This window comes from Schistocerca cancellata, chromosome 3, assembly GCF_023864275.1.
Source record: "Schistocerca cancellata isolate TAMUIC-IGC-003103 chromosome 3, iqSchCanc2.1, whole genome shotgun sequence".
Lineage (NCBI taxonomy): Eukaryota > Metazoa > Arthropoda > Insecta > Orthoptera > Acrididae > Schistocerca > Schistocerca cancellata.
Genome location: NC_064628.1, coordinates 211713311 through 211725553, shown reverse-complemented (window position 1 = coordinate 211725553; position 12243 = coordinate 211713311). Strand labels below are relative to the sequence as shown.

Sequence of the window (12243 nt, the reverse complement as noted above, 5' to 3'; positions counted from 1 at the left end):
TTTTAATAACCGCTTCAATTTTGTGTCGTTTTGTTTGCGCTCTCTGTAGATTAGTTCAGACGTTCTTTGCACAGTTTTTAGCATGGATAGGGACTGCAACTGCTGTGTTCGGATGCAGGCTGAGTTGGCATCCCTTCGCTCCCAGCTTCAGGCAGTGTTGGCTTCGGTCACACAGCTTGAGGCTGTTGCCAATGGGCATCACTGTGGGGGTCCGGATGGGGGTTTGTTGGGGACGGCCAGTTCGTCCCACGCATCCCCCGATCGGACTACGACTGTGGTTGCCCGGGATACTGCCCGCATTGAGGCTGATCCCTCACCTGTGGTAGAGTGGGAGGTCGTCTCAAGGTGTTGCAGGGGGCGAAAGACATTCCGGAGGGCTGAACGGAAGGCCTCTCCAGTTTGTCTGACGAACCGGTTTCAGGCTCTGTCTCAGGCTGATACTGATCTTCAGCCTGACATGGCTGCTTGTCCTGTTCCAGAGGTTGCCCCTCAGTCTGCAAGATCCGGGCAGTCGCAGAGGGTGGGCTTACTGGTAGTTGGGAGCTCCAACGTCAGGCGCGTAATGGGGCCCCTTAGGGATATGGCAGCAAGGGAGGGGAAGAAAACCAAAGTGCACTCCGTGTGCATACCGGGGGGAGTCATTCCAGATGTGGAAAGGGTCCTTCCGGATGCCATGAAGGGTACAGGGTGCACCCATCTGCAGGTGGTCGCTCATGTCGGCACCAATGATGTGTGTCGCTATGGATCGGAGGAAATCCTCTCTGGCTTCCGGCGGCTATCTGATTTGGTGAAGACTGCCAGTCTCGCTAGCGGGATGAAAGCAGAGCTCACCATCTGCAGCATCGTCGACAGGACTGACTGCGGACCTTTGGTACAGAGCCGAGTGGAGGGTCTGAATCAGAGGTTGAGACGGTTCTGCGACCATGTGGGCTGCAGATTCCTCGACTTGCGCCATAGGGTGGTGGGGTTTCGGGTTCCGCTGGATAGGTCAGGAGTCCACTACACGCAACAAGCGGCTACACGGGTAGCAGGGGTTGTGTGGCGTGGGCTGGGCGGTTTTTTAGGTTAGATGGCCTCGGGCAAGTGCAGAAAGGGCAACAGCCTCAACGGGTGCGGGGCAAAGTCAGGACATGCGGGGACCAAGCAGCAATCGGTATTGTAATTGTAAACTGTCGAAGCTGCGTTGGTAAAGTACCGGAACTTCAAGCGCTGATAGAAAGCACCGAAGCTGAAATCGTTATAGGTACAGAAAGCTGGCTGAAGCCAGAGATAAATTCTGCCGAAATTTTTACAAAGGCACAGACGGTGTTTAGAAAGGATAGATTGCATGCAACCGGTGGCGGAGTGTTCGTCGCTGTTAGTAGTAGTTTATCCTGTAGTGAAGTAGAAGTGGATAGTTCCTGTGAATTATTATGGGTGGAGGTTACACTCAACAACCGAGCAAGGTTAATAATTGGCTCCTTTTACCGACCCCCCGACTCAGCAGCATTAGTGGCAGAACAACTGAGAGAAAATTTGGAATACATTTCACATAAATTTTCTCAGCATGTTATGGTCTTAGGTGGAGATTTCAATTTACCAGATATAGACTGGGACACTCAGATGTTTAGGACGGGTGGTAGGGACAGAGCATCGAGTGACATTATACTGAGTGCACTATCCGAAAATTACCTCGAGCAATTAAACAGAGAACCGACTCGTGGAGATAACATCTTGGACCTACTGATAACAAACAGACCCGAACTATTCGACTCTGTAAGTGCAGAACAGGGAATCAGTGATCATAAGGCCGTTGCAGCATCCCTGAATATGGAAGTTAATAGGAATATAAAAAAAGGGAGGAAGGTTTATCTGTTTAGCAAGAGTAATAGAAGGCAGATTTCAGACTACCTAACAGATCAAAACGAAAATTTCTGTTCCGACACTGACAATGTTGAGTGTTTATGGAAAAAGTTCAAGGCAACCGTTAAATGCGTTTTAGACAGGTACGTGCCGAGCAAAACTGTGAGGGACGGGAAAAACCCACCGTGGTACAACAACAAAGTTAGGAAACTACTGCGAAAGCAAAGAGAGCTTCACTCCAAGTTTAAACGCAGCCAAAACCTCTCAGACAAACAGAAGCTAAACGATGTCAAAGTTAGCGTAAGGAGGGCTATGCGTGAAGCGTTCAGTGAATTCGAAAGTAAAATACTAGGTACCGACTTGACAGAAAATCCTAGGAAGTTCTGGTCTTACGTTAAATCAGTAAGTGGCTCGAAACATCATGTCCAGACACTCTGGGATGATGATGGCATTGAAACAGAGGATGACAAGCGTAAAGCTGAAATACTAAACACCTTTTTCCAAAGCTGTTTCACAGAGGAAGACCGCACTGCAGTTCCTTCTCTAAATCCTCGCACCAACGAAAAAATGGCTGACATTGAAATAAGTGTCCAAGGAATAGAAAAGCAACTGGAATCACTCAACAGAGGAAAGTCCACTGGACCTGACGGGATACCAATTCGATTCTACACAGAGTACGCGAAAGAACTTGCCCCCCTTCTAACAGCCGTGTACCGCAAGTCTCTAGAGGAACAGAAGGTTCCAAATGATTGGAAAAGAGCACAGGTAGTCCCAGTCTTCAAGAAGGGTCGTCGAGCAGATGCGCAAAACTATAGATCTATCTCTCTGACGTCGATCTGTTGTAGAATTTTAGAACATGTCTTTTGCTCGAGTATCATGTCGTTTTTGGAAACTCAGAATCTACTATGTAGGAATCAACATGGATTCCGGAAACAGCGATCGTGTGAAACCCAACTCGCATTATTTGTTCATGAAACCCAGAAAATATTAGATACAGGCTCCCAGGTAGATGCCATTTTCCTTGACTTCCGGAAGGCGTTCGATACAGTTCCGCACTGTCGTCTGATAAACAAAGTAAGAGCCTACGGAATATCAGACCAGCTGTGTGGCTGGATTGAAGAGTTTTTAGCAAACAGAACACAGCATGTTGTTCTCAATGGAGAGACATCTACAGACGTTAAAGTAACCTCTGGCGTGCCACAGGGGAGTGTTATGGGACCATTGCTTTTCACAATATATATAAATGACCTAGTAGATAGTGTCGGAAGTTCCATGCGGCTTTTCGCGGATGATGCTGTAGTATACAGAGAAGTTGCAGCATTAGAAAATTGTAGCGAAATGCAGGAAGATCTGCAGCGGATAGGCACTTGGTGCAGGGAGTGGCAACTGACCCTTAACATAGACAAATGTAATGTATTGCGAATACATAGAAAGAAGGATCCTTTATTGTATGATTATATGATAGCGGAACAAACACTGGTAGCAGTTACTTCTGTAAAATATCTGGGAGTATGCGTGCGGAACGATTTGAAGTGGAATGATCATATAAAATTAATTGTTGGTAAGGCGGGTACCAGGTTGAGATTCATTGGGAGAGTCCTTAGAAAATGTAGTCCATCAACAAAGGAGGTGGCTTACAAAACACTCGTTCGACCTATACTTGAGTATTGCTCATCAGTGTGGGATCCGTACCAGATCGGGTTGACGGAGGAGATAGAGAAGATCCAAAGAAGAGCGGCGCGTTTCGTCACAGGGTTATTTGGTAACCGTGATAGCGTTACGGAGATGTTTAACAAACTCAAGTGGCAGACTCTGCAAGAGAGGCGCTCTGCATCGCGGTGTAGCTTGCTCGCCAGGTTTCGAGAGGGTGCGTTTCTGGATGAGGTATCGAATATATTGCTTCTCCCTACTTATACCTCCCGAGGAGATCACGAATGTAAAATTAGAGAGATTAGAGCGCGCACAGAGGCTTTCAGACAGTCGTTCTTCCCGCGAACCATACGCGACTGGAACAGGAAAGGGAGATAATGACAGTGGCACGTAAAGTGCCCTCCGCCACACACCGTTGGGTGGCTTGCGGAGTATAAATGTAGATGTAGATGTAGATGTAGACATTCAATGGACTGGTAGGCCTTTGTGCAAAACAAGGTAGTAGCACACTCACACATCCACTATCTATTTGTGAGTGATTATTTGAGCAAGGAAAGATGGAACTTCAAAAGGAACGGTTAGGATCTATTACAGCAGGCGAAATTTGCAGAAGAAGAGTAGACATTAATTTCAATTCTGGACATGAAATATCTTCGTTGTTGCAGAAATTTCTAGCATGATTATGAAATGTTTTGTTGTCGCGTGCTACCAATAACATGGATGTATGTTGTTGGAATTATGGTAAATTAGGGAAACCAATTAACGAGGAAACACAATTAGTTTTCACTATTACCTCATACACTTTCTGCCCAAACTATGTTGGTAACATCTAATTTAAACACAATTATCCTGTAATGTTTAGACGGGTTACTGGAAAAGAAACTGGTATCAGATTTTTATAGGAAAAGGGGTTTTATGAGGAGTTCGTGGTGTAGAGGCCACTACAGTTCCCCAAGATAATTGAATGGAGTTTACAGAAGAACAAATATAGCATATTCATTTGGTAGTATCAAGTGATAATACTGTAGCAAATGAGCAAGAAAAGCTTTTGCAAGAATTACAGAAAAGTATCAAATTGAAATTCTCAGGAACCACATAATCTGACTCGAGAAGAAAAAGCTCAATATGAAATAAGAATAGAAGAAAGTTTTTTCAGATAAACCAGATGTAAATAAAGATTACATATGTAAGTCTGAGATGGAGGAGGATAAATCTTTCTTCTGTAAACCTTATTCTGTATGCATGAGTCTTAGGGCTGCTATTACGGAAGAAATTTAGAAGATGGTTGATAATGATGTGAAACAGTCTTAGTGTGTATAATAATTAGTTGTCAGTAATTAAGAAAGCAGCAGTCAGAGTTCATTTGGTTTTAGACTCAAGAAAACTGAATAAGGACACAGACTGAAAGGGATACAACTGTACCTATTGGACAGTTATTATCTGGCTCTTTACCTCAATGAACCTAACATGGCAGGTTCCATTAGCTCAAGAATCAAAACTGTTTACAGCCTTTCTGTTCAAAAAGTAAGTCATACCAGTTTAAGGTATTGCTTCTGGATTAAATATTTCAGCAGAAGTTTTTATTCAAGCTTGAGATAAATATTTGGGCAGAGAGTTGAGGATTTAATAATACCGTAGATCATTTACTTCTTGTTTCTAATTCATAGGAAGGTAAATTACTACTTTGAACATTATGTCTATTATAAGAAAAGGGAAAAACAATAAAACTCTCTAACCTGCATTACCTGAGACAAAAATTAAAATTAGAAATTGCAAGAATACATCTTTACCCTGAAAGAATAAGAGCCGCCCAGTACTGTCTCAAACCTAAAATGTGTAACACCTACTATCGTTTTTAAGTTTAGCTGGTTTCTACAGGAGATTTGTAATAGGTCAGGCCACGAATGATCCTAGGATGTTGTTGCTGTTGTTGTTGTTGTTGTTATTGTTGTTGTCTTCAGTCCTCAGACTGGTTTGATGCAGCTCTCCATGCTACTCTATCCTGTGCAAGCTTCTTCATCTCCCAGTACTTACTGCAACCTACATCCTTCTGAATCTGCTTAGTGTATTCATCTCTTGGTCTCCCTCTATGATTTTTACCCTCCACGCTCCCCTCCAATGCTAAATTTGTGATCCCTTGATGCCTAAGAACATGTTCTACCAACCGGTCCCTTCTTCTTGTCAAGTTGTGCCACAAACTCCTCTTCTCCCCAATTCTATTCAATACCTCCTCATTAGTTATGTGATCTACCCATCTAATCTTCAGCGTTCTTCTGTAGCACCACATTTAGAAAGCTTATATTCTCTTATTGTCCAAACTATTTATCATCCATGTTTCACTTCCATACATGCCTACATTCCATACAAATACTTTCAGAAATGGCTTCCTGACACTTAAATCTGTACTCGATGTTAACAAATTCCTCTTCTTCAGAAACGCTTTCCTTGCCATAACCAGTCTACATTTTATATCCTCTCTACTTCGACCATCATCAGTTATTTTGCTCCCCAAATAGCAAAACTTCTTTACTACTTTAAGTGTCTCATTTCCTAATCTAATTCCCTCAGCATCACCCGACTTAATTTGACTACATTCCATTATCCTCGTTTTGCTTTTGTTGATGTTCATCTTATATCCTCCTTTCAAGACACTGTCCATACCTTTCAACTGCTCTTCCAAGTCCTTTGCTGTCTCTGACAGAATTACAATGTCATTGGCGAACATCAACGTTTTTATTTCTTCTCCATGAACTTTAATACCTACTCCAAATTTTTCTTTTGTTTGCTTTACAGCTTGCTCAGTATACAGATTGAATAACATCGGGGAGAGGCTACAACCCTGTCTCACTCCCTTCCCAACTGCTGCTTCCCTTTCATGACCCTCGACTCTTATAACTGCCATCTGGTTTCTGTACAAATTGTAAATAGCCTTTCGCTCTCTGTATTTTACCCCGGCCGCCTTTAGAATTTGAAAGAGAGTATTCCTGTCAACATTGTCAAAAGCTTTCTCTAAGTCTACAAATGCTAGAAATGTAGGTTTGCCTTTCCTTAATCTATTTTCTAAGATAAGTCATAGGGTCAGTATTGCCTCGCGTGTTCCAATATTTCTGCGGAATGCAAACTGATCTTCGCCGAGGCCAGCTTCTACCAGTTTTTCCATTCGTCTGTAAGGACTTCGCGATAGTATTTTGCAGCTGTGACTGATTAAACTGATAGTTTGGTAATTTTCACATCCATCAACACCTGCTTTCTTTGGGATTGGAATTATTATATGCTTCTTGAAGTCTGAGGGTATTTCGCCTGTCTCATACATCTTGCTCACCAGATGGTAGAGTTTTGTCAGGAGTGGCTCTCCCAAGGTCGTCAGTAGTTCTAATGGAATGTTGTCTACTCCCAGGGCCTTGTTTCGACTCAGGTCTTTCAGTGCTCTGTCAAACTCTTCACGCAGTATCATATCTCCCATTTATCTTCATCTACATCCTCTTCCATTTCCATAATATTGTCCTCAAGTACATCGCCCTTGTATAGACCCTCTATATACTCCTTCCACATTTCTGCTTTCCCTTCTTTGCTTAGACTGGGTTTCCATCTGAGCTCTTGATATTCATACAAGTGGCTCTCTTTTCTCCAAAGGTCTCTCTAATTTTCCTGTAGGCAGTATCTATCTTACCCCTAGTGAGATAAGCCTCTACATCCTTACATTTGTTCTCTAGCCATCCCTGCTTAGCCATTTTGCACTTCCTGTCGATCTCATTTTCCAGACGTTTGTATTCCTTTTTGCCTGCTTCATTTACTGCGTTTTTATATTTTCTCCTTTCATCAATTAAATTCAATATTTCTTCTGTTACCCAAGGATTTCTACTAACCCTCGTCTTTTTACCTACTTGATCCTCTGCTGCCTTCACTACTTCATCCCTCAGTGCTACCCATTCCTCTTCTACTGTATTTCTTTCCCCCATTCCTGTCAGTTGTTCCCTTATGCTCTCCCTGAAACTCTGTACAACCTCTGGTTTAGTCAGTTTATTCAGGTCCCATCTCCTTAAATCCCCACCTTTTTGCAGTTTCTTCAGTTTTAATCTACGGATCATAACCAATAGATTGTGGTCAGAGTCCACATCTGCCCCTGGAAATGTCTTACAATTTAAAATCTGGTTCCTAAATCTCTGTCTTACCATTATATAATCTATCTTGTACCTTCTAGTATCTCCAGGATTCTTCCATGTATACAACCTTCTTTTATGAGTCTTGAACCAAGTGTTAGCTATGATTAAGTTATGCTCTGTGCAAAATTCTACCAGACGGCTTCCTCTTTCATTTCTTACCCCCAATCCATATTCACCCACTATGTTAAACTTATTAAAACTATAGGTTAAATGGATATGTGGTGATGGTGCAGATGAGGTATTCAACAAAATAAAGCAAACAGTGCTAGAAGCTGAAATTTTCAATCGCTCTAAAATGAATGAACAGTTTAAATTGGCAATGATACACCAGAATACTTTCTCACACGTGAATTGTTCCAAAGAGAATGGGATCCCGAAAGATGTGTGTGTCAAATGATACCATTTGCTAGTCATAGTCTCAACAAAAACAAGTTGAATTATTCAGGGTCAGAAAAGAAACTTCTACCCATTGGTTTGAGTCAACAGGAACAATGAAACTGTACTATGGGACTCCAAAATAATAACACACACAGATGAACAGGCGAGGACACTGTACATATATTCATAAAATCTGATAAATTTAGGCCTATTTTTCTTTTGGGGAAGCACTTAGTTTCACGAATAGATCTCTTGCTAAAAAATTTCATTGCTTTTACTGTAACGGTGTAGTCAGACTACTCTGTTGATCCCATACCTCTTTTAACTGTGTTTTATATTTTGTAATTAAATCAAACCAATGTTCTGTATGTATCATTATTGTATCTGGTGACATGGACTCAGCCTGAAATAAAATAAAATAAAATAATACTCTTTCTTCTCTAAACTGTGTCAAACTTCCTTATTACCTGCCGATTTTATCTGACACATTAACAAATATGGCAATGGAAATCAAATGGGAAGCAACCAGTTAGCTTACAGAAAGAGGCATGTTGATGAAACCATTTACTTGCAATGCTGATGTGACAAACTGACAAGAATATGTGTGCCTATCTTCTCAGTATTCTGGTCAAATCTGAGTTAAATCGCAAGCTTTTGAAGATAATCACAATCTTCATTAGGAGATGACTGACTGTTGAAAGTAATGGCTGCTTCCCTTATAGTCATGTAACATATCACTCCAGCCGAGTAATGTTTTACTCAATGCCTAATTAGCTGATGGATAACGATCACAGAACGTGGAACCATTTATTACTTAAATATTTTGGAATCAAAAACTGTTTGGAGGTTTTTGCATGTGAGCAGATAAGGATGGACAATGTGTCTTCAAGGTGGAATGGTAATTACAATATTACCATGAATTGTGGTAGCTGCTGGGTATTGCATTTGTTCTATGTTTCAATATGTCCTCGCTAGGAGAAGCAGGCAGTGGCAATGCTCATGATGTCACAGTGATCACAAGACATACAGAGAGATCTGTCAAAAACTGATTGTTCTGTTGTTGTATTTTAATCCATCAACTTGATATTTATGTTGAGACTGTGAGTCAAGTAATTACTGCACTGTTCCTAGAGAAAGAAAGATACTTCATCATGAAGAGAACTGTATTGAAAGAATACACGTCACATTGATTGGAGAAATGTTGTACTTATTTACGCAACTGCATATTATGCTGACTTTTATATTTCAAGTATCTACTGCAGAAACCGAAGGAGAAGTCCGAGCTTTTTAATATCCATGGCCATGAAGAAACAGTAATGTGAGAAAAATAATATAAAGTAATCAAGCTTTTGAAAAAATTACTCATCAACACTGGGGAGCATTACGCATCAGTTGGAATTACAAATTTTATTGGTTGAGTGATACATCAGTTGGAATTCTACATTTTACCGGTGGAGTGATGTCACCTGGTGGACAGGATTCACATGCAGATGCGGGAAATCAGCAGTTAGGCAGAAAGTTCCACTTCCACCCAGTGAGACATGATAGAGGGGTGGAATTCTATCTGCTTAAGAATTACATCTATTGGTTATATATTTTTGGAGATGCTTCTTGTCAAGTCTCATCTCCAGTTGCCACTGAGACGGTTACCTGTACCTCTGAACCAATTTAGGTGTTGACATGGGAAAGATAGTAAGTAACAAAAATGAAATTTTCCAGGAGATGAAAAAATGATTTGTGATGACTGACACTTTCTATAAAAAATTATTCCAAATTGAAGAAATCCACTCACTCAATATACTGAAAACTGAATTTTGAGGATTAATCATAGTGTGATTGGTTAATTAGTAGTTTATACATTATTGGAATAGAAAGTTTAGCACAATCAATACTCCTACAAGAAACTCTTTTCATTAGTCACAAAATTCTCTGTAAAATGCAGGTTTCTTTTTCACTGAAAAAGTCCATCATTGATAATAAGTCTTGCCTTTTCACCTCGCTGAGAATCACTCTTCTCCCCCATTCTAAAGACTTATGATAGCCTTGAATGACTCATGCCTTTTGAATATTATAACGTATTTCCACATTTAAAGCTGACTGAACGGCTGCCTCATTTAAGTCATCGGGAAATATTCTCTGGGAATTTGAATCCAGCTGAGGGCGCTCATTTTAAGGGGAGACGCACTCAAACATTTATCAGTTCCAGCAGCAAAGTTGTAGAAGTAGTTCCTTCTGGGACACTGATGATAACAGCAACAATTAAGTGATAATATAAATAGATGAAGTTAACGAGTTCTGCTACCGAGGCAGCAAAATAACCCATGACAGACAGAGCACGGATGACATAAAAAGCAGACTAGCACTGGTGAAAAAGGGTATTCCTGGCCAAGAGAAGTCTTCTAATATCACACACAGACCTTAATTTGAGGAAGAAATTTCTGAGAATGTAGATTTGGAGCACAGCATTGTATGGTTGTAAAACAGGGACTGTGGGAAAACCAGAACAGAAATAATCAAAGCATTTGAGATATGATGTTACAGAAGAATGTTGAAAATTAGGTGGACTTAAAGGTAAAGAATGAGGAGGTTCTTTGCAGAATCGGAGAGGAAAGGAAAATGTGGAAAACACTGACAAGGAGAAGGGACAGGATGACAGGACAGCTGTTAAGACATCAGGGAACAACTTCCATGGTATTAGAGGGAGCTATAGAGGGTAAAAATTGTAGAGGAGCACAGAGATTGGAATACATCCAGTAAATATCTGAGGACGTAGGTTGCAACTGCTACTCTGAGATGTAGAGACTGGCACAGGACAGGAATTCATGGTGGGCCACATCAAACGAGTCAGAAAACTGACAACTCAAAAACAGAATTTAAGCATACCATTTTACAAGGAAATGACTTTGGAGGCATATTGCTGTGCAACAATACATTTTCTGTCATTTTCAAGCATTAATCTGTTGAGCTTGATTGGTGTAGAATGGACTTACTGCCTTCTTTGCATGTTGAACCTGGTACTTGTTACAGGAGCCACCTAGCAGAAATGTTTTCAAGCTGTTCTAATTGCCATTGGACAAACAACTTTCTGTGTGCTGTTCACTTTGGCTGTTACTACCTTATCCAAGAAAAAAATGAAAAAAATAATTCTTGGCACTTCATACCCTTCCTGCGCCAACGCCTCATTTATAGACACAAATGAAAATTTCTACTGCTTCTTTTATTACAAAATCATAGTAACTCAATATGTGGCAGAGGATCCTCATATTTTCAAAGTTGATCTTATGCCTCTTACGTCCTTCAGTAAGGGCTACAATTATCACTAATTTTTCAAGATTTACATACATGATGTGCCAGCTACATTCGATGCAAAGCTCAGCTATGGTGTGAATTGTCAGCCCTACATGATTTTCGCCACATTCACATGCCACACTGTAGAAACCAGGTATTCTGCATTTTACATTGCCCGCATTATGTATATAACATATACTTCATGATCATTTAACCCAATTTTATGACTTACGCTAGTAATATTACACACACACACACACACACACACACACACACACACACACACACACACACACGCACGCATTCATATTAAATTGAAGTTACTTTCCAAAGAAATGAGAATTGTAAATGTTTTCATTGTGTGATTATGAAACATACCTGTGGCTCCCTTAGGAAACAGAGCATGGGGGTCTGTCTCTGGATTAGCTCTCATCAAAGGAAGAGGAACAACACGCCTCCTACTAAGAATATGCCTGTCCTTCTGTTCTTCATCTATGTCATCCACCTCATATTTATTTGTTGCCTGGTTGAACTGCACAACCTCAGCCAGAATCCAATTGTCCCCTTCCTCAGCACCTTTAACTAAAGCTGCCACCATATCTCCCATCTGAAAAATAGTGAACTATGCATTTTTTGTTGAAGTAATTTAATGAAATAGGGGATGAATGTAATGTCTTTTGCAAAATCATCTTCATCAGCTAGAATTACAAACAGATATTATTTTTTAAGAGTTTTTCATACAAATGGTGCAAAAATTAACAGAAAAAATTCATTTTCTAAAATACCTAATTTAACATTATAAGTAATCATATCAGAGTTTAAATGGCATTATAAAATAACTGCCTCCTAAAATGGTAATACATATATGATCAGAGTTTACTTCCTTGGAGTACTGCACAGCTAAATATCTCTCCCTCTTCTC

At 40.6% G+C, this 12243-nt stretch overlaps 1 protein-coding gene across 6 annotated transcripts in view; it reads right to left on the bottom strand.

Annotated features, from left to right (window-relative positions):
• LOC126174836 (SAGA-associated factor 29) overlaps positions 1-12243 on the bottom strand; it is a 61879-nt gene that overhangs the window by 11692 nt on the left and 37944 nt on the right. For all 6 annotated transcript variants that reach the window (XM_049921220.1, XM_049921219.1, XM_049921218.1 and 3 more), the window contains exon 5: positions 11700-11928. In XM_049921220.1, the coding sequence (XP_049777177.1) occupies positions 11700-11928 (229 nt within the window). The remainder of the gene's footprint in view (positions 1-11699; positions 11929-12243) is intronic.